This window comes from Sphaeramia orbicularis, chromosome 7 (genome assembly GCF_902148855.1).
Source record: "Sphaeramia orbicularis chromosome 7, fSphaOr1.1, whole genome shotgun sequence".
Taxonomy (NCBI): Eukaryota; Metazoa; Chordata; class Actinopteri; order Kurtiformes; family Apogonidae; genus Sphaeramia; species Sphaeramia orbicularis.
The window spans coordinates 11,379,512-11,403,189 of record NC_043963.1 but is presented as its reverse complement, the minus strand read 5'-3'; the positions used below and the strand labels follow the sequence as shown (position 1 = coordinate 11,403,189).

At 34.9% G+C, this 23,678-nt stretch overlaps 1 protein-coding gene and 1 long non-coding RNA gene across 2 annotated transcripts in view; one reads left to right on the top strand and one right to left on the bottom strand.

The window, feature by feature from the left end:
• Positions 1 to 20,628, top strand: part of LOC115422987 (forkhead box protein J3-like) — a 331,117-nt gene extending 310,489 nt beyond the window's left edge. Inside the window, exons 10-13 of the mRNA XM_030139653.1 lie at positions 4,875 to 4,976; positions 7,989 to 8,267; positions 13,034 to 13,138; positions 20,071 to 20,628. Of these exons, the coding sequence (XP_029995513.1) occupies positions 4,875 to 4,976; positions 7,989 to 8,267; positions 13,034 to 13,138; positions 20,071 to 20,195 (611 nt within the window). The 3' untranslated portion in view covers positions 20,196 to 20,628. The remainder of the gene's footprint in view (positions 1 to 4,874; positions 4,977 to 7,988; positions 8,268 to 13,033; positions 13,139 to 20,070) is intronic.
• LOC115422988 (uncharacterized) lies at positions 1,839 to 2,142 on the bottom strand. The gene is made up of 2 exons (XR_003935899.1): positions 2,110 to 2,142; positions 1,839 to 1,950 (listed from the first exon to the last, which is right to left on the bottom strand). It is a non-coding gene; the product is annotated as an uncharacterized LOC115422988 (long non-coding RNA).
• Positions 20,629 to 23,678: the final 3,050 nt, after the last annotated feature.

The following is a 23,678-nucleotide window of genomic DNA, read 5'->3' as shown; positions in this document are numbered from 1 at the left end:
TTTCAACTGAATTAGGACTATTTTGCACCGCTAAATCCAAAAAGGACATCTGTTTTTCTCAATCAGGTCAGGTGTTTTTTTGCTAATTTGATTTTGAAAAATTTGATCTTCTCACAAAATTGATTACATTTTTGTGACTTTATCCGTTGATTTTTTATATAGTTCTCACCCAAAATAGGTTTTAAGAGAAAAAAAATCATTTTCTAACAGGATTCCTGTTAGGTACAATGGTGTATTCAGCGCAGATGTAGCAGAATACGTCAGGCTTTTTTTTGCAAGATCTTCTAGTCGAAGCCATTTCATTCACCTGTAATATTAAAAAAACAACATTAATCATAAATTGTCAAAAGTAAAATCTTCAGAACTCGTTTATTGCAAGAAATAGGAAAGAATTTTGTATCATATGATGTGAAAATGCCCATAAATGTAAGCAAAAATGTTAAAAAGCCAATATGTAGCATAGTTCAGAAAGTTGACCTGATTGAGCAAAATGAATGTGATTTTTGGATTCAGCACACCAAAATTATCCTAAATTAGCTCAAAAAACTTCAACAATAAATTTGTTGTTGACCAGTGTAATTGGTGTAAAATACAGTTTGTCGTCTTTTAATGGTCATCAGATATGACCCATTTGGACGTTCAGAGGCTCCGTAGTTACCATGGAAACACTGTCATCTTCTACAATATTGATTCACCAGAAAAATGCATGGAGTTTAATAAATGACAGTGGATGGAGACACTTAGGTTTTGTTTAGTTAATGATAGATTTTGCTGAAAAAGTTGCCTTTTGTCATGATTCACATGTCGTTGTACTGGAAGTGAAGTCGTATTCTCATGTAGAAAAGTGATTTAGTGGCTTTTGGAGATTCTGTCAAAGTTAATTTCTCTTTTACTTGATTTGAAATGATTATTATTTGTTTTATTGATTATGTTAAAAAAAACAACAACATAATAATCATTTAAAATAAAGTAAAACAGAATTTAACTTTGATAGAATCTGCAAAAGCCACTTATTGATTACACTGGGTTACAAAAAAATGTTTTTTTGCAAGTTGTCTAGGTTTTTTCAACTGAATTAGGACTATTTTGCACCGCTAAATCCAAAAATGACATCTGTTTTTCTCAATCAGGTCAGGTGTTTTTTTGCTAATTTGATTTTGAAAAATTTGATCTTCTCACAAAATTGATTACATTTTTGTGACTTTATCAGTTGATTTTTTATATAGTTCTCACCCAAAATAGGTTTTAAGAGAAAAAAAATCATGTTCTAACAGGATTCCTGTTAGGTACAATGGTGTATTCAGCGCAGATGTAACAGAATACGTCAGGCTTATTTTTGCAAGATCTTCTAGTCGAAGCCATTTCATTCACCTGTAATATTAAAAAAAAACATTCATCATAAATCGGCAAAAGTAAAATCTTCAGAACTCGTTTATTGCAAGAAATAGGAAAGAATTTTGCATCATATGATGTGAAAACACCCATAAATGTAAGCAAAAATGTTAAAAAGCCAATATGTAGCATAGTTCAGAAAGTTAACCTGATTGAGCAAAATGAATGAGATTTTTGGATTCAGCACACCAAAATTATCCTAAATCAGCTCAAAAAAAAACTTCAACAATAAATTTGTTGTTGACCAGCGTAATTGGTGTAAAATACAGTTTGTCGTCTTTTAATGGTCATCAGATATGACCCATTTGGACGTTTAGAGGCTCCGTAGTTACCATGGAGACACTGTCATCTTCTACAATATTGATTCACCAGAAAAATGCATGGAGTTTAATAAATGACAGTGGATGGAGACACTTAGGTTTTGTTTAGTTAATGATAGATTTTGCTGAAAAAGTTGCCTTTTGTCATGATTCACATGTCGTTGTACTGGAAGTGAAGTCGTATTCTCATGTAGAAAAGTGATTTAGTGGCTTTTGGAGATTCTATCAAAGTTAATTTCTCTTTTACTTGATTTGAAATGATTATTATTTGTTTTATTGATTATGTTTTAATTGTAATTGTGTGTTTTTAAGTAGTCTCTTTTCCAATTTTGTAAAGCACTGTGAATTGCCCTGGGTATGAATTGTGCTATTCAAATAAATTTGCCTTGCCTAAAACACATCCTTCTTCCCTACACAGTTTTTTGTTTTTCCCTTTTTTTTGTTTTTGTTTAAAGGAGTGATATTTTGCTTTTTTAAAGGGAATTATACATTTTCAAACATTTCCCTGTGGTCTACATAAACTGTAAATGCTCAGCTTGGGTCTGAATTCTTCATTAATTCAACTCCACAGGACAAAATTGTTTATCAGCACCAGCGGTTGTAGTAAAAACTGAAAATGTGTCCAAACTTCAAACCGATTACCCACTTCCATCTCAAGAACATGTAAATCATCATTAACTGAACATGAACCAAGTGTTATTGATCCAACTCCGTGGGTTTTACTGGTGAATCAATGTTGTAGAAGATGGTGTTTCCATGGTAACTACAGAGCCTCTGAATGTCCAAATGGGTCATATCTGACATTTTAAAAGAGATTTGATTAAAATATATACATTCACATGCATTTGTTAAGAAGGGAAATGTTCTAAACGTGATGTTCTTTTTACTTTACGTGTGTTTTTCTTGTATTTTTATATATATACTGTATATACTTGGATTTTTTTTTATTTTTATTTTTTGCCACTTACAGGCAAGAAACCAAATATGGTAACTTCACTGACCTTGATTTCCTACATGACAATAAAAAAATTTTGAAACATTTTACAAAACTAATATGTTCTTGCTATATCCTTCAATAACACACCATGGCTGAAAATTTGAATTTCAGAGTATTTCTATGAGTGACCGATAAAGGGTTAAATGATTTATCACCATTTATGATAATAATATCCACTGTATTTAGTGTTTTTTCACTGTAAATTACATATTTTCCTATATTTAATTCGATGATCACCCAGATGTTCATTAAAGCTCAGAGTAAATTCAAAGGTTATTGAATCAGAAACAGAGAAAAAGTGACATTTTCAACAAATATATCAATAACTGAGCATAAAACAAGTGTGTCCATCCGTTGTCATTGATCCAGCTCAATGGGTTTTATCGGTTAATGAATGTTGTAGAACACAGGTGTCAAACATGCGGCCCGGGGGCCAAATGTGGCCCGCCAAAGGTTCCATTCCAGCTCGTGGGATCAAAGTGCAAAAATGAACCTGAACAGTCCAGGCTGTTAAAATCATTTTGGTCCAGGTTCCACATACAGACCAATGTGATCTACAGTAAAAATAAAAACACAATAACCCATAAATAATGACAACAACAAATTTTCTTTGTGAAAAATTATGTGGAAAAAAATGAAGTGAAAAAAATATTACACTGTGAGTATATTTACATTTACAAAACTATTCTTTCACAATAAAACACAAATAAATACATAAATAAAAACAGAGATGAACAACCCGAAATGTGCAGTTTTAACAATATTCTGCCTGTTACTAAATGCTTTGTGCACTTATGGATCCACTGTGATCTGTAGTTGTTAATAATAAGAGATGTAATATTGTAGAAATTGTTCAAATTTTAGTTCCAAACTCCAACATTTTTACAATATTCTTCCTGTTACCAAATGTTTATGCAACATTGTGTGGAATGTACAGGGTGTCCCATAAGTCTCCATACATAGGAGACATAATACATATGGTTCTAACATGTATTTCTTTATATTTCTTCTTTATAGTTCTTCAGCAGTGGAGGACACGCATTGAAATGTGTTCCCGACAAAATGGCAGTCATATAGAGCATATTATATAAATAAAATGGTTTATGTCAAGAAACGTTTATTTTTCCTATGTATGGAGACTTATGGGACACCCTGCACATGTATAAATAATAAGTCGAAGCATAATATTGTTAAAATTACACTCATTTTTCTAATGAAATTTCAGTTTTTTTTCAGGTTATTCACATCTTTTTTGTTGCACATACAGACCAATGTGATCTCCAGTAAAAATAACAACACAATAACCCATAAATAATGACAACTACAAATTTTCTTCGTGAAAAATTGTGGAAAAAATTTTAGTGAAAAAATAACCTTACACTGGGAAAATATTTACATTTACTAAACTATTCTTTCACAATAAAATGCAAATAAATGCATAAATAAAAACAAAGATGAACAACCTGAAATGTGCAATTTTAACAATATTTTGCCTGTTACTAAATGTTTTGTGCATTTATAGATCCACTGTGATCTGGAGTTGTGTTAATAATAAGAGATGTAATATTGTAGAAATTGTTCAAATTTTAGTTCCAAACTCCAAAATTTTAACAATATTATACCTGTTACCAAATGTTTATGCAACATTGTGTGTAATGTACGTGTATAAATAATACGTCAAGGCATAATATTGTTAAAATTGCACTAATTTTTCAAATTAAATTTCTTTTTTTTCAAGTTATTCACATCTTTTTTGTAAAATGTAAATATTTTCATAATTTAATTGGGTTTTTTTTTCTACTAAAACAAAAAGAAAAACTTGGATTTGTCATTATTTATAGGTTATCAAGTCATTATTTTACTGGTCTGGCCTGCTTGAGATCAAATCGGGCTAAATATGGCCCCTGAACCAAAATGAGTTTGACACCCCTGTTGTAGAAGATGATGGTGTTTCCACGGTAACTACAGAGCCTCTAAACATCCAAATGGGTCACATCTGATGACCATGAAAGGATGATAAACTGTATTTTACACCAATTTTTTACATGTATTGATAGAATTAGTGAATCAACAGGTATTAAACAGTTTAGATCAGCAGATGGTTTTGGTCGCTGGTGGATGTTTGGGTCTTTAAGGGTTAAATGTGTTTGTGCTCCGTCCCGCAGGCATGTCATCAGACTGGTACCCCAACTTAGACTGGCTGAAGGAGAGCTGCCGCATCGCTACCAGCTACAACTGGGCCGACGTAGACCTTTCCCCGTTTCAAGGTAACACACGAACGCACCGAGTCCATCACGGTAGCTGTCACGTGAGCCGCATGCCGAATGAACGCCGATAAAGCCGTCTGCTTCTTCGTTTGGACACGGAGTGAAGGGATAAAATGCTTATGACGGCGATGAGTTACTTTGATTAAACCATTATGATTCCTGTCTTTGCTTTCATACACACTCAGCCTTCAGGCACAATATTATAATATCCAGCGTCGTAATAGTACTGGCCTAATAAAAGTCATTATGCTGCATCTGAGAGGTTGCCACTCTGTTTCACACACACACACACACACACACACACACACACATACACACACACACATACACACTCCCTCCCTCAAATTGTATGATGTGAATAATCCAATTAGGCCCCGGCTCAGTAACAGCCTCTTATCACGGTCAGCGCACAAAGCCGGCAACATCCACACACGATGGATGACGGCGGCTGGTCTTATAACACACACTACCCGCTCGCTCTCTCTCTCTCTTTCTCTCTCTCTCTTCCTCCTGCAGCGCTTGACCTCCCTCGCTCCACCACCGTCCAGTCGGTGTCCTCCACCACCGCTGGCTTGCCTCCAAAAAAAAAAAAAAAAAAAGTAGTGGCCTATCCTCTTGTTTCTGGCGCCATTAGATGCAAACGATACACATTTATATCAGAATGTCTGTTTCAATAGATGTTCGGCTGGAGGTAAATAGGTTTGTGAGTTTGTGGTGCGTTCAGGGACATATGAGCTGGCTTGATTTGAGTTAGAAAGTATAAAATAAGATCATGCTACACATTTTAAATGTTCAGTGTTAATTTTATACAGGGGAATAGAGTTTCTGTGAGGAAAAAAAATGGAATGAGTTTGTTTTTCTTTGCATATATGGAAGTTATATACATAAGATAATGCTAACTGAAAAAAACAATAAAAAGATGATTCCAAAAAAAACAAACAAACAAAAAAACAAAAAAAAAGCAGGAGCCCATCCTCCTGTCTCTGGCACCACTAGATGCAAACGATACAAATTTATATCAGAATGTCTGTTTCAATAGATGTTCGGCTGAAGGTAAATAGGTTTGTGAGTTTGTGGTGCGTTCAGGGACATATGAGCAGGGTTGATTTGAGTTAGAAAGTATAAAATAAGATCATGCTACACATTTTAAATGTTCAGTGTTAATTTTATACAGGGGAATAGAGTTTCTGTAAGGAAAAAAAATGGAATGAGTTTGTTTTTCTTTGCATATATGGAAGTTATATACATGATAAGATAATGCTAACTGAAAAAAACAATAAAAAGATGATTCCAAAAAAAAAAAAAAAAAAAAAAAGCAGGAGCCCATCCTCCTGTCTCTGGCACCACTAGATGCAAACGATACAAATTTATATCAGAATGTCTGTTTCAATAGATGTTCGGCTGAAGGTAAATAGGTTTGTGAGTTTGTGGTGCGTTCAGGGACATATGAGCAGGCTTGATTTGAGTTAGACAGTAAAAAATAAGATAAAATAAGATCATGCTACACATTTTAAATGTTCAGTGTTAATTTTATACAGGGGAATAGAGTTTCTGTAAGGTGAAAAAATGGAATGAGTTTGTTTTTCTTTGCATATATGGAAGTTATATACATGATAAGATAATGCTAACTGAAAAAAACAATAAAAAGATAATTCAAAAAAAAAAAAAAAAAGCAGGAGCCCATCCTCCTGTCTCTGGTGCCACTAGATTCAAAATATAGAAATTTATATCAGCATGTCTGTTTTGATAGATGTTTGGGTGGAGGTAAATAGGTTTGTGAGTTTGTGGTGCATTCAGGGACATATGAGCCTGCTTGATTTGAATTAGAAAGTAAAAAAAATTATAAAATAAGATCATGCTACACATTTTAAATGTTCAGAGTTAATTTTATACAGGGGAATAGAGTTTCTGTAAGGAAAAAAATGGAATGAGTTTGTTTTTCTTTGCATATATGGAAGTTATATACATTATAAGATAATGCTAACTGAAAAAAACAATAAAAAGATAATTCCAAGAAAAACAACAACAAAAAAACAAAAAAGCAGGAGCCCATCCTCCTGTCTCTGGCACCACTAGATGCAAACGATACAAATTTATATCAGAATGTCTGTTTCAATAGATGTTCGGCTGAAGGTAAATAGGTTTGTGAGTTTGTGGTGCATTCAGGGACATATGAGCAGGCTTGATTTGAGTTAGACAGTAAAAAATAAGATAAAATAAGATCATGCTACACATTTTAAATGTTCAGAGTTAATTTTATACAGGGGAATAGAGTTTCTGTAAGGAAAAAATGGAATGGGAAAAATACTTGTTATTTCCCATTAATTCTATTTTAGGTTACTGTGTGTATTTTTGCTGTTTCTGTCATTGCTCCCCTGTATGAGGCCAAAAATAGGACCCAAATTGGGACAGGAAAAGCTACCTAGGTGTCAGTGCACTGGATCTGAAAACATGGCTGTAAATGGTCTTATATACCGCTATAATTAAAGACACTGTGTTCAATTTGTCAATCCTGGTGGTTTTTCTAATGGTTTTTCATGAATCTCAGTCTCATTCCAGGTTTCGTGTGTAACCCATCGTGTCCACTTGTGTTACACGTAGAACCTGCCCATTTAAACACATATAAATCGTGAATGATTTTGCAACAGCGGTTATTATTTTTATGAAACACTCTTCCTTGCATAAATAGTTCAATTCCCAAAATGTACCTGTGAGAGAATAAAGAGATATTTAAAAAAAAAAATAGTAGTGCGTAATTTTCGTGTCCTTTTGACCATGTTACATGCAGATTTTTTGTATTAAATATAATGTAAAATAATATCAAAAGGTGTTTTATCTGAAAAATAGTTTCTCTTCTATCTCAGTAAATATTTATTTTTAAAATGGACCCAAAGTGCTTCGTAAAATTAGCCCCCATGTCCTGTTTCATAGAAGCACCCATGTAGAAATGACCAAAAATAGTCACTTGCCCGATAAAGGGTTAACATCTCCATCTTTGGTCTTCATCTCCAGGTCTGAAGGAGAGCATGCGACAGGCCGAACTCAACAACTGGTCCCTGGACGCCACTCAGATGGCGGATCTGTGTTCGTCCATCAACCAGTTCTTCACCGCCACAGGGGTCATCCCCCCTCAGGGCGCCGCCCACCCACAACCGCAGCCTCAGGTCCAACACCCGACAGCACCAGGGGTACCGCAGCACCCGGCTCAGCCCCACGGGGCCATGCACCCCAAGGCCAGCCAGCACAATCAGCACGGACAACACAACCAACACAACCAACACATCAGCACAGGTCAGTCCACACAGCACAGCCTGACTGGTACCATACAGAGATCTGGTACTCTGACATGTGATAGAAGAGGAGGTTAGGTAGGACTGGGACTATTTAACATTATTGTAGGTCACAGGTGTCAAACATGCGGCCCGGGGACCAAATCCGGCCCTCCAAAGGGTCCAGTCTGGCCCTTTGGATGTATGTAGGAAATGCAAAAATAGACATGAAGAAATTAACAATCATTTTAGTTCAGGTTCCACATTCAGACCAATTCAAACTCCAGTGGGTCAGACCAGTCAAATATTATCATAATAATCTATAAATACTCAAAACTCCACATTTTTCTCGTATTTTCATGTATTTACACTAAAACAAAGTATAATGTCACAAAAAAAAAGTGAATAATCTGAACAAATTTGAAGAACCTGAAATGTCTTAAGAAAAATAAGTGCAATTTTAACAATATTCTGCCTGATACTAAATCTTTTGTGTATTTGTAGATCCACTGTGATCTGTAAGTTTTAATGAACATGTGTTAATGATAAACTGAGACAGAATATTGTTAAAATTACATTTGCTCTTGCAGTTTGTTCAAGTTATTCACATAGTTTGAAAGGATAGTATGTAGATGTAAACATTTTCATTGTTTAATTTGACTTTTTTCACTGTAAAACATAGAGAAAAGTTTGGAGTTGACATTATTTATACAGGGTGGGGAAGCAAAATTTACAATATTTTGAGGCAGGGATTGAAAGACAGTGTATGACCAATTAGTTTATTGAAAGTCATGAGAATTTATTTGCCACAAGAAAATTGACATAATAGAAAATGTTTTTATTCTATGTGTCCTCCTTCTTTCTCAGTAACTGCCTTCACACGCTTCCTGAAACTTGTACAAGTGTTCCTCAAATATTCGGGTGACAACTTCTCCCATTCTTCTTTAATAGTATCTTCCAGACTTTCTCGTAATAGTTTTGCTCATAGTCATTCTCTTCTTTCCATTATAAACAGTCTTTATGGACACTCCAACTATTTTTGAAATCTCCTTTGGTGTGACGAGTGCATTCAGCAAATCACACACTCTTTGACGTTTGCTTTCCTGATTACTCATATGGGCAAAAGTTTCTGAAAAGGTATGGATAATAGTGTTAGGTATGATTATGACATCAATATATGTTTGGTTTCAAAACAATTGACGTAGTGCCTGCTGAGAAAAAACAACTAAATGTTCATTGTAAATTTTGCTTCCCCACCCTGTCTATCAATATGTTATTATTTTAGTGGTTTGGCCTCATTGCAGATCAAATTTAGCTGAATGTTGCCCCTGAACTAAAATGAGTTTGACACCCCTGTTGTAGATGTTTTTCATAATCATTAGACTATTTTCCACGCATCTTTTTGAAAACAGCTGGATGAAACTAATAGAAATGTCAGACTCCCATCACTATCGCCCCTGCATACATTGCTTCCCTGATCCAGCCCTACAGCTCGACTCGTAGCTTGAGGTCTTCAGGACAGTACCTGCTGATGGTTCCACGCACCTGTTTTAGCACACGCGGTGACAGGTCTTTTAAAGCTGTGGCACCACGTCTATGGAATGACCTGCCTCTACACCTACGGTCCATGGACTCTGTAGAGAGCTTTAAGAAACACCTCAAAACCCTCCTGTTCAAAAAGGCTTTTTAGTCTCCCACCTGACCCAGGACCACCACAGACTGATTTCACTCTATGTATTCATCATAACGTACTCCATGTGTCATCCCCCCCCCCCAGTCTCTCTATATCTCTATCGCTCTCTCTTTTCTCCTCCTTTACTCTCTCTCTCTCTCTTTAACCCCAACTGGTCAAGGCAGACAGCCATCCTTTAGGAGTCTGGGTCTGCTCGAGGTTTCTGCCCGTTAAAGGGAAGTTTTTCCTTCCACTGTCACCAATCACAAGTGTTTGCCCCTGAAGGATTCTGTTGGGTCTCTGTAAACTTAATTTGATTCTGATTTGAATTGATAAAGCACTTTGTGACTCTGTCTGTGAAAAGTGCTCTATAAATAAAATTTACTTTACTTTACTTTACTTTACTATTTGTGCATCGTTTTCCACTGTTTGCACTTTGTCTGACACTCTTTTAATGACGTCATCTGGGCTCCTTCTGCTGTGGTTTAACCCTTTAAAGCAGGGGTGAAAACTCATTTTAGTTAAGGAGCCACATACAGCCCAGTTTGACCTCAAGTTTGTTGATTTCAAATATTAACCCTTTCATGCATACTGGTCACTACAGTGGACAGCTATTCTACAGCTGTTCTCTTGTATATTCATGGGTTTTGTTGTTCTTTTTTTTTTTTTTTACACATATCTTTATTAAAGTTTTAAGACACTACATATCTTTTCTGACATGAATTGGTAACATTATGTAGATCTCTCCTGAGCATAAACTCCCAGAATCACAAGCCCTCCCCATACTTTTCACACAATTTATCAGTAAATACATGTTTCTGTGCGTCAAAAATTAAACGTGTGGTGTCCAGCTGAGTGGACATTTTTGCAACTTCATGAAAAATAGGTTCATAAGAATTTTTTTTTCTCCATTATTATTTTTTTTTTTAATGTGTTTTGAAATTTTTTAATTATTTTATTTATTTATTTTTTATTTATTTATTTTTTTTCAGAAGAAATTTTTCAATCGCACTGTTTTTTTCATGCCTGAAGAGGTATAAAAACACTCGGGAAAAAATTTTGATTAACCCTTTCATGCATGAATTATGAGAACATTATTGAAGATTTTTTTCCTGAGTTTTTTTTTTATTCCTTTTTACACATGAAAAATAAATAAATAAATAAATAAAATTATGAACCTATTTTTCATGGAGTGACAAAAATGTTCAGTTTTAGAAGCAAAGAAACATGTATTTACTGATATACTGTGTGAAAATTATGAAATAAAACATGTTTAATGCTGCTATTCTGATGTTTTCTCACATTTTAACAGCCTTTTTGGTAAAAAAAAAAAAACAAAGTTAATGTTGTTAGTCTGAACAATTCTCGCACAGCCGCCAATGGTTACTATGATTACCCAAAAAAACGGGAATTTTTGAAGTGCGTATTGGCAGACATGAGCAAGTGGCAGCACTGCGAGATAGTGACCTTGAGCAAGTAAACACACCCCCATTTTAGTAACCATTGGCGGCTGTGCGAGAATTGTTCAGTAACCGTGTGATCTCAAGATTCGGTAACGTTCCCTGCCCCCCTAGATCGCCAGATTTGTCCGTTTGTGATTTTTTCTTGTGGGGCTATCTCAAGAGTAAAGTGTACACGACTCGACCAAGAACTGTGGATGAGTTAAAACAGAGAATTCAGGATGAAATTCACAGTATCCCAGCTGAGATGTTGCAGCGGTCAATGAGGAATCTCAACAGCAGATTTCAAGAATGCATTCGTACAGGAGGACACCATCTACAGGAAGTACTTTTTTAAAAAAATGAAAATTCCATCATTGTTTCTTAAATGGCATGTTTTAAGGTTTCAATTACTATGAATAAAATATTTTTCTTCCATCACTCTTGGTTTTATTGGATTGTTAAAAAGTTCCTGTTTTTTTGTGTCACCCTGTATTATAACATTTTAATGAAGATTTTTTTGGACATTTTTAGTGTACATTTAAAAAAAAAAAGAGTCTGATTTGCAGGTTGTGACACACAGCCTTGTTTACAGTACACACAGATCTACTCCGGTAGAAGAGAATGAATCTACAGAAACGTCCCATTTGTGGTTGAAGAATACACCTACTGTTAAACATCATGACAGAGGGAGGCCTAGTTCACACAGTGTAACATCTGCTACCAGTGGAAAGGATTATTAGTGCAATAATTATCCTCATTCGTCATGTAAAGCGTTTATTAGTTAAAGTTATACCGTATGATGTGGCATTTTTACACTTTTCTTTTGTCATCTTAAAATGCTCCTAGCGTGTGTCAAACTAAAATATAAAAGAAATCCACCAGGTTTTGGTGCCCCCCACTCCCAATCACCACCAAAATTTAATCATTTGTTCCTTGTGCCAGTATCAACATTTCCTGAAATTTTCATCCAAAACCACTGACCTGCCTCGGCGGAGGTCTGCGCTGTCCGAGTGCTTCTAGTTTTTATATGTTTTAGTTAGTTTTGTAAGCACACAATACAGTTTCATTTAGTTGTTGTTTTTTTCTTTTAATTACAGTTTTTATTTATTTCAGTAAACAAATTTTTTTTTTCAATTCTAGTTTTCGTCATTTCGTTAGTTTTCGTTAACTACATGTTTATCGTCCACTGACTGCGCCCGGCTGCACAAACACCTGGGACTATAGCGGAACATCTATAATGATTTTTATTGTAAATTTAACAGTGTCTTACGTTTCTTTTGATGTACAGTATATTTATAACATACAGATGGCCTTGGCTAATCCGATCACAGCCCCGTTCATGGAGGTTTTTCAGTCTAACAGCGGGTGTAGTTCAGTCCTTGAAGGTGAATTACAGTCTCTAGTCGCTGTGCTATTGTTGTCTCATTATGGATTTACAAGAGAATTATGGATGCTGTCAGCTTCACGGTAACCAGAGTAAAGATACAAGGATGATGGGATATTTCACCAGTGGGAAATCCAGTGAGTGACAGCAGATTCTGTCGGATTTCTCCAGCTTAGCTCCATGTGTGCACTTGATAACAGCTCGTGTTCCGCACAGACACGTACGCATGTGTGAAAGTCAGGATTCTAATCTGACAGTTAGTCATTGGCCTTTTGTCTGTTCTCCCACAGGGAACATGTACATGGACACGAGACAGAACATCTCCTCTCTGATGGGCCCACCAGGAGGATACCCCCACATGCCCCCCATGAGCAACACCGCTCCCAGCATGACAGGTGAGGTGACGGCTCCACCCCTACTACAGCTGTACAGGTCAGAGAGAAGAGAAGGGACCGCATGTGTGCTCGGATCCAGAACTTAGTACATGTTATTGTGTATAAAGATGCACTGAATACTGTACTTTTTACATTCCAGAGTATTTATAAAGGGGTTTGATGTACACTACAAACAAAAAGTTAAGGATATTTTTAATTTTTGGGCTAATTCTTGCACAGTGCTTTTTACTTTTTTGTGTGTGAATGGAATTGAAATACGTTTTTTTAATGACCAGGCATAGTTTTATTTACAAATAGCAAAAATGACCCAAAAAATGACCAAAAAAAGAGAAATATCCTTAACTTTTTATTTGTAGTGTAGTATTCATATTAAAGACAGTCAACAGCCAAAAAAAAAATACCAACAAATTATTGCTATGTATAAACCAGTTGTGGCTGCTCGTCTTTCAGAGAAGGGAAGCTCATTGTCGGCTTACATAAAAAAAAAAAAAGTCAAGTTATTTAAACATAAATTCGTCCCTCCGTTCCTTTTTAAGAAAATGGTCAGTGACCTTATTGTACCAAGTAAACAAGAAAACATTGAAATTATGTTAAATTGAAACAAGGAAGTACAATGAGTGTGTTTTATTTACAGTGCAAGAAATGAACAAGTAATTTCGTAGTAGTTTCTCTGATTTCACAGCAGAATGTGTGACGGTATTAAACTGAACTGTGTCAGTGAAGGAGCAGATCTGAAAACAGCTGTCAATCAAACAGGATTCAGCCTTTTGACTGATCCTCCAATCAGCACGTGGAAGCCTGGCGTCTGGCCCGGCCGAGCTCCGCCCACAGCTCCATTCACCCCAAAAGACGCCAAGCGTCCAGGGGCGGGACAACATCATGGCATTTATCCAATTACCGTCCAGCAATGAAAAAAACTGTTCCACTCAGTCCCATTGAAGTGCATGGACGCTGAGCGTCTACGGACAAATGCACTGAGCAGAGATGGAGGAGAAAACAGAGACACGAGAATGGAGGAGGAGTGAACAACATCGCGTCCGTTGATTTGTGATAAAGCTGATTCTGAACGAACTCGTCTTTGAGATGAACGTGTTCCAACACATTTGTAGTCAATGAAATGTCAACACAACCGAACATATTTGACCATTTAATTTTCGTAATTTTAGGGGAAGCTGAACTTCCCTTGCAGTCTGTGAGAAATCGCCTCTGGTATAAACAGACTGAATCACTCACTGAATAACATATAAAGCCCATCGTTTACACGCACACACACACACACACACACACACACACACACACACACACACACACACACACATATATATATCTATCTATCTATACATATATATATATATATATAGTATCATCAAGTCAGATAACACTGTCTTATAATCTTCATGTGTTGCATCAACACTCAGTTTTCCTCAGAGTGACTCACTCCTCCCTCTAGTGGTCACAACCCCCCCTCAGCCCACCACTGGAAATAAATTCAGTTGATATCGCTACAATGCAATGCTTCTTCCCACTTTTTTTTGTGTAAATTAATGATTTTGGAATTTTGAATTTGCATGTATTCTGTAAATGCTTAAAATAAACAAACAAATGAAATGAAAGGAAATTGGCACCATTGACACAAAGATGCAGAAAATGTTTCCAGGTCTTAAAATATTGTATATCTATAAAGCAGAGGTTCATATTTTCTTTTTTTTTCTTTTTTTTTTTTTTTTAATAATTACCTTTCACCATATTTTAATTCTTGTGTTCTGACATGACAACATGATTACCTTTGCTATTGAGACCTAAATAAAACCCGTACTTCCGGTGTTGATAAACTAATATATTAAACCCATTAAATGCCGTTTAATCTGCCCAGAGAATATTTCACAAGGTTCATAAACAATAAAATTACTGCAAAGACTCTATCAGGTTTGTTGATTTGGAACAGTATATGTATGCAATCACATTTTTAATTTAAAAATGATTGCACTACAGACAGAAAAGATCTACTAAAGCCAACACAGACAGTGCAGATAAAATAGGGTTAATTAAATTAAATTCATGCTCTCACACTCACTTCTGTGTCTCATTATTTTTATTAAATTGTTGTGTATCATTGGTTGCAATGAACAAAGCCAGTAACATAATATTTACAGTACATATAGGCTTTAGTGCCTAAATAATCATCCTCGACTTAATTCCAACCAGTTGATATAAAAATAATTTCAATATCAGGATTTTGCAGCAGTTTCTGACAGATTGGATGTTAAATTAAATCTTTAGTTTTTGACATCAACTACTATGTTCTGCACCTCCTCATGACTGTTTTTTTGGGCTACAGGAAATCATTCATACTGTTTTTTTTTTTTTTTTAACCCTTTCATGCATACTGGTCACTACAGTGGACAGCTATTCTACAGCTGTTCTCTTGTATATTCGTGGATTTATTTATTTATTTATTTATTTTTTAAACATATCTTTATTAAAGTTTTAAGACACTACATATCTTTTCTGACATGAATTGGTAACATTATGTAGATCTCTCCTGAGCATAAACCCCCAGAATCACAAGCCCTCCCCACAGTTTTCACACAATTTATCAATAAATATATGTTTCTGTGCATCCAAAATTAAACATGTGGTGTTCAGGTGAGTGGACATTTTTGCAACTTCATGAAAAATAGGTTCATAAGAATTTTTGTTTTCATTATTATTTTTTTAAATGTATTTTTTATTTTTATTTTTAAAATTATTTTTATTTTATTTATTTATTTTTTATTTATTTTTCAGAAGAAAGTTTTCAATTGCATTGTTTTTTTCATGCCTGAAGAGGAATAAAAACACTCAGGAAATAATTTTGATTAAGGTTCTCATAATTCGTGCATGAAAGGGTTAAATACAGCAAATTAGTTAATGTAATGGTATGTAGACATATTTGACCATAAATAGAATAGAATAGAATAGACCTTTTTTGTATAACGAAATTAAAAAGTGCAATCCTTAATGGTATTCATTCATCCGACATAAAAACATTGTAAAAAAACAAACACAAACCACATGATAAATAGAATCAAAAGTAAAAACACATAAACACAATCACATTTTTTTTTGCACTATCTTTTACGAGCATTGAGTGCATTTACTGCAGTGGGGTAGAAGCTGTTTTTAAGCCTATTCGTCTTCACTTTAATGCCATAAATTTTAATAAATGTACAGAAGTTGGTATGACAAATGCAATATTCATCCAACTGTCACCTTTGTAGATGAAATACATGCAGCTAAATCTGAGTCCACAATAGGTTCTGTTCATAACAGGGTTAGAATACATGCAGACTCTTTCTATACAGTATACATGCAGGTTAAATACCTTATAGACCATGAGTCCGTGCATTGATGCAGGAGAAAGTATGAAAAACTGTTTGATGGTTCAGCTTTGACACAGGTCAGTATATAAGACATGTTATTGTATGTTTCAACACTATGACCTTAAACGTACATACAGGTTTTATTTAGACAGAAAACCATCAGCTGGAGTGTTATCTATGATGAAATGGACCAGTCACTTGACCTGAATCCTACTGAATGACTCCGGGATGAAGTGGGACACAAGCTCAGAAAGAAAAATCTGGCAAGAAAACCTTTTTTACAAGAGACCAGGGGCTCGTTTCTGCACTAGTTCGTTAAATTGTTAAGCCCAGCACAACACAAAATGCATCTATTTAACGCATTTTGCTCTATCCCGTTTCTGGACTCACTCTTTGTTCGTTAACAAACTAACGCAATGCAAAATGCGTCTGTTCGTTAGTTTGTTAACCCCAATGCAACGCAAAATGCGCTATCCTGTTTCTGGGCTAGCTGGTTAAAAGTGTGCGCTCGCCCAGTTCCTCGCTGAAGGGCTGATTTTTAACGCGAACCTCTGAGGTCCGAGTTAAAATGTACAAAGACATTGAAGTATTGGGGAAAATCTACATGTGTAATCCAGTTTCTTATAATCAGATTACTGCTGTTATTTGACAAAGCTTATCACATTGTGGTGTTAACATGATCCTTTCAATAATCTGACTCTAAATATCAGATAATGATTGGATTGTTTTGTGTACATGTAAACAGGTTCTAAGTAACTTCTTTTTTGTACGATTAAAAAAAAAAAAAATTGCATGCACAAATGTAAAATAACAAAATAAATCAGATTACTATAATAGGTGTCGGCTAAAATTTGCTTAGAGTTCTTATTTATGTCGCATGTTGCAACCTGTTGATGGTCATGTGAACTATGTTTTCAGCTCAAAAATGTCCAATTTCATCACAATTAATGTTATATTTTCATGTCACAAATGGCCAAGTTATGTTTGAACTGAATTTACCGGAAAAACAAATATTCTATTCTTTTAGATTCCCCACTTTTTCTTACAAGATCATATCCTACATATCACATGTTTTATTTTTACAGGTTCAATATGGAGTATGGTGCTGCTCCATCCTGCTTATGTTACGCCAATACATACATGAAGAATGTCACACGTCACTTTTCAAATCAACAGTTTTCTAATAATAAGCATTTTTATAAAGAAATAACAATTCTATATAGTTATTTCCTCTTTAGTTTGATGATAAACTATACAATAAATAATTCTGATCCTAGTTTTTGCACAGGGATCATTTGTGGAAACGGTGACATGGCTGCCGAGCATCAGTATGATGGGATCTGTAACAACCATGTCACATCCGTCCACTGACACATTTTGTGTTTTTGTGTCAGCTGTTATTGTTTTAGATCCACAATACTAACATTTATGAATAAGAGGAGAATTAGCAATAGTAAGTCTATAAGTTTATTACTAATAAATTAGTGGTACTGACCAGAGCATCATGGGTAATGTCACGTCCGTCCACCAGCAAAAGTTTTCACATACACGTGCTATTCCAAATCCAATATTTCTGAAAATAGAGCTTCCACTGTCAAATAATATCAGTAGTCTGTGCACAAATGGATTAGCATTATTTCAACACAGTTCTATGCATTTATTACAACTTTTTTTTTTTTTTTTTGACAAAAATGACCTATGTAAATTTTAGCCGAAAGGTAAATTTTAGGCTGTGACAACAACAAAAAAAAAGGCTTCATATCAAATTTTAAGGTGCAAGAGCCAAAATAAGGGTAAAAAAACCCATGAAACTATATGAAGAATGTATATGTGTATGTAAATTTTTCCACTACCCAAACTACTGAAATGCTTAGTTTTTTGTTGTTTCTATTGTTACTAAGCAAAAGGCATTGCTAGCTATTTTATTAAATTTTGTTTGGTGACATGAATAAAGGGTTAGGCATAATAAGCTTAGACTCGTTCGTTTTTAAACATTGTATTCTGCACAAATATATAATGCCTGAAATGTTGGAATAAACACAATTAAACTGAGCTGAAACTGAACACCCTCTGCAGCTGTCTCCTCTCAGTCCAAATAAAAAGACTTAAATAAAGGTATATAAATTAAAGGTGACGCCATCTCATACAGCTGTGGATCAAGCTTCTGTAAAGAACTACAGGAATGTCTGAAACTGATCAGTTATTGGTTATTGGTTAGAATAGCTGTCAATCAAGTGTTTAACTCATAACATCTCATGGTAGATTTCTGTAACAACCATGTCACATCCGTCCACTGCCACATTTTGTGTTTTTTGTGTCAGCTGTTATTGTTTTAGATCCACAATACTAACATTTATGAATAAGCGGAGAATTAACAATAGTAAGTCTATAAGTTTATTACTAATAAAGTAGTGGTACTGACCAGAGCATCATGGGTAATGTCACATCTGTCCACCAGCAAAAGTTTTCACATACACGTGCTATTCAAAATCCAATATTTCTGAAAATATAGCTTCCACTGTCAAATAATATCAGTAGCCTGTGCACAAATGGATTAGCATTATTTCAACACAGTTCTATGCATTTATTACAACTGTTTTTTTTTTAAACAAAAATGGCCGCTCATTTGACCCCCTATGTAAATTTTAGCCAGTGTACATGCATGAAGACATTAAAGTACTGGAGTGAAATCCAGGTCCGTTCCAAGGTTATTATCGTTAACGAAAACTAACGAAATGACGAAAACTAGAATTGTAAAAACATTTTTGTTAACTGAAACAAATAAAAACTATGATTAAATGAAAAAAATGATAACTAACTGAAACTATATTGTGTGCTTACAAAACTAACTAAAACTTATAAAAATTATAGATAAAATTCCCTTAGTTTTCGTCTTTGTAGATGTCAGATTGATATAAAATCAATTTATTTGCCTTAAGCAATTTTAGCTTGCGGCACTATATGATATTTAACGGTCCGTCACTTCTCGTCACTTGTGGTTTAGAGTCATTTTCTTGTTACCACTCTACCTGGAAACATGGAGACTAAAGTTGGGAGAAAGCAGCAGAGTCCTGTCTGGGATTTATTTGAATTTGACGGCGAAGAGGATAAAAGATACAACAAAACTAAAATGAATACTAAAACTAAGCATTTAGAAAAAAATGAAAACTAATAAAAACTAGCAAACCTGCTGTAAAAACTAATTAAAACTAACTGAATTAGAGAAAAAAAAGTCAAAACTAAATAAAACTAAACTAGAATGAAAAATCCAAAACTATTATAACCTTGGTGCGTTCATCTAATTACTCATAAAACATATCAGATCATGCTGTTTACATGATCACTCCGTATATCGCATAGATTGGATTTTTATCGTGCATGTAAACGGGCTCAGTGTCAGATCTTCTGTCTTTATCTCCAGTCTTTTTCTTTGGACTGATCGGCCAGAGCTGCAGAAAGAATGTGTTTTCTTCCTCCTGCAGCTTGAACGTCTTTACTCCACTGAAATGAGTTTTTCCTTATTGGAGCCCAGTGTTTCTTATCCTGGTGTTGATCTGATTCTCTGTCCAGGCCATCACAGTCAGCTCAGCCAGCAGCAGCAACAACACACGCTGCCTCCGGGACATTTCCAGGTGAGACGTATGCTCGCTGCAGACGACATCCAGGACGACTTCGACTGGGACTCCATCGTTTAGACCGAGCCGGCGGCTAAACACTGGGAAATGGAAAAAAAGGTGACGGGACATAAGAGACAAACATCCTGCATGTGATGACAGGTGAGGTATGGAACTGACCGTCCTGATCCTGTCACTCATGTGGAAAACAGAAGACAATCCAACACAAGACAAACAGGAGGGGATTTTTTTTTTTTTTCTGATACGAAAATGATAATTCTGAAGACAATCATTAAAAAAAAATATTAATGGGAATGGACCGAGCCAAGATGTACACACATCATCCAAAGCAACAGGATGTCTGAAGCTTGTCTCATGTTGTGTCCCCCCGAGTGCCAACAGGGTTACAAGTCGCCAAAGTGTTGTTAAAATGTCTGTGAAGTGTTTGTTTCTTTTCTTTGTTCCAAAAAAAAAAAAAAAAAAAAAAATCTTTTCCAGACAGCGTGCGCTCCCCTCGTCTGCAGTGTTCCACCACCGTCGGCTGTGTGGAGGTTAAGGACAGATCATTTGTCTGAAGTCCCATCATGCAGTCCAAGTGTTTCATCCTTTCTTCCAGATAAGGTCTGTGCGGCTTTGGCTCATTTTCACAGTTAAAAAGGAAGGACTTTTGAAGAAGAAAGAAGCAGTGGTGTACCTGATCTGCTCAGTCAGTGATGGGTGAGTGGAGCTCCATCTGCTGGTGAAAAAAGGCACTGCAATGTTTCTTCTGCAAAAACTATCCTGCACTCAAAAAATATTTAAGCCCAATATTTCACAGTTTTGGTCGTATATAAAAGTCCATCCATTTTATTGACTTTTTTTTTTTTTTTTTTTAACTTTATTTATAGAACTTTCCAACATTTATAGAACTTTTCATTTCACAAATATAACATTTATCATTTCAAGCAATGTATTCATAATACAAGGATTGACACTGGACATTATAAACAAACAGAACCCAAAGGAAAGGAAGAAAGAAAAAAAAAACGGCAATACAAACATGACACGCATAAAGACAGTCAAGACAGTGCATTCTGGTACCGTTAAAGGAGAAAAGAAAATCAATAAATAAATAAACAAAACAGATCAATAACAATATAAACACCTAAAATGTTTTTAAAGTTCCAGGCCAGGCAACATATTAATGCAGCGTAAATGAGGCTTCTATATTTTGTAAAATTTATTAACCCCTTTAGCCCTACCAGCCCGCCTGCAGGCCGAAAAAATTATATTAATATTCATCTACTATAAAAATATAATAAATCAGGACAATGGATGTTTTTTTTCAACTTTTGCTCAAAGTTTAGACCCTAATGTTAATAAAAGTACATCAAAAGTGTATTTTAGTGCAAACTTTAATGTTCAAACATGATTTTTAATCTTTGTGGGGTGAAATATACGCTATTAAAAATCTCTGACACGAACAATTATTTATGCATATCATCGTCAATCCAGCCGAAAAAAAACAGGCGAGGATAAAAAATTCTAATTTCTCTTTTAGTTTGTTACAGTTTATTTCAGGCATAGTAATAGATACAATATTTTAGACAATGGGAATAGATTCTGTGAGGTCTGTAAATGTCCATAGACGCCAAGAACATCCATATGAACCTTATTTTTGTGAAGTAATTCTTCACTTACTTTGGATATGTCTTTTTAGGCGTTTTTCCCGTGAAAATATGGTCAGGGTTTAACAGGTTAAGCGCAATTTTAATGAAATTCTGTCTCAGTTTATTATTTACACATATAAATTACAACTTACAGATCACAGTGGATCAACAAATACACAAAACATTTAATAACAGGCAGAATTATGGGAAAACTTGCAATTCAGACATTTCAGAATGTTCAAATTTGTTCAGGTTATTCGCGTTTTTGTGAAATGATAGTTTGTTTTAGTGTAAATACAGTAAAATGACATGAAAATTTTTACATTTACAAAGAGAAAAATTTGGAGTTTTATAAGAGTATTTATAGGTTATTATGATAGTATTTTACCGATCCGACCCACTTGAGATGAAATTGGGAACCTGAACTAAAACGATTAATTGATTGATTGATGTATTTATTTCGAACATGAATGTCAAACAGAAGAAAAGAAATAAACAAAACACTTAAACATAAGACATATAATACATATTTGAAAAGGAGTGAGAAGAAGTACAACTTATAAACTCCCACCCCTTCTCCTTATATAATTAATAACAATAATAACCTTCCTTTTATAATCATATCTGTACACTATGCCAGGGGTGTCCAAACTTTTTTTCGAGAGGGCCAGATCTGATCATGTGGACATTGCCAGGGGCCAGTGGTCCCTTCAGACATTTTTTAAAAGGTAAAAATTACATATAAATGCGCTGTTTTACAACAATTTTATTTTCATTGTCACAATATCATTTTTTTTAAATGGCAATGTAACCAAATCTAAGCCACTCAGGTGTGAACAAATTAACCCATAAAGACCCAAACAGTCACCGGCGACCAAAACCATCTACTGACCTTAATTGTTTAATACCTGTTGATCCATTAATCCTATCAATACATGAAAATAATTGGTGTAAAATACAGTTTGTCATCTTTTCATGGTCATCAGATATGACCCATTTGGGCGTTCAGAGGCTCCGTAGTTACCATGGTAACACTGTCATCTTCTACAACATTGATTCACCAGTAAAACCCATGGAGTTGGATCAATGACAGTGGATGGAGATGCTTGGTTTATGTTCAATTAATGGTATATTTAACTGAAAAAGTCACTTTTTCTTCATTTTTGTTTTGTTTTGATATAATAACCTTTGACTTTACTCTGAGCATTTCTGAACATCTACACAATCAGTCAATTAAACAATGGAAAATAAATAATTTTCACCAGAAAAAATGTTAGATTCAGAGGAGAATATTATAATAAATGGTGATAAATCACTTACGGAAGGTTAAATAGAGAGAAAAATTCATTTGGGAACTGACAGTTGTCACACTGGGTCCTTATGGGTTAAAAAAAACAAAAACAATTCTGCCTTCCTTTCACATCTGGAGTCAGATAACATAGAACAAACTGTACAGAGTATCTTAAACTTCCAAGTTGATAAAAATCTTAACCCCACATTCATTTTAAACATGACTTATATGAGTAATCATTACTCATATATTACTCAGTAATGCAAAGTCTGTTAACGTTTAAGATGAAAACATATGACTCTTACTCTTGTCTTTCACAAAATCATTCAGAAAGTAATATTTGTGTCACATCTACAAGTACATAACACCAGCAATTATAGGCAACTAACCTGGCAACTTGGTATCCTGTCCTGGTGGTGAATTCATTGAACTCCCAGGTTCACATGAAGAGTCACTGTTGTGAGTTTAAAGCAGCTGGAATTTGCTTCACTTTTTCGGAGCGCTCACTCCCTGCTAGCTTGTCGTATGCGTTAGCATGTTTTGTCTGCTCGTGTCTCTTTTACATTGAATTCCTTAAACAAGGCAACAGTCCCTTGACAAATTAGGCAAACATAATTGCCTCGA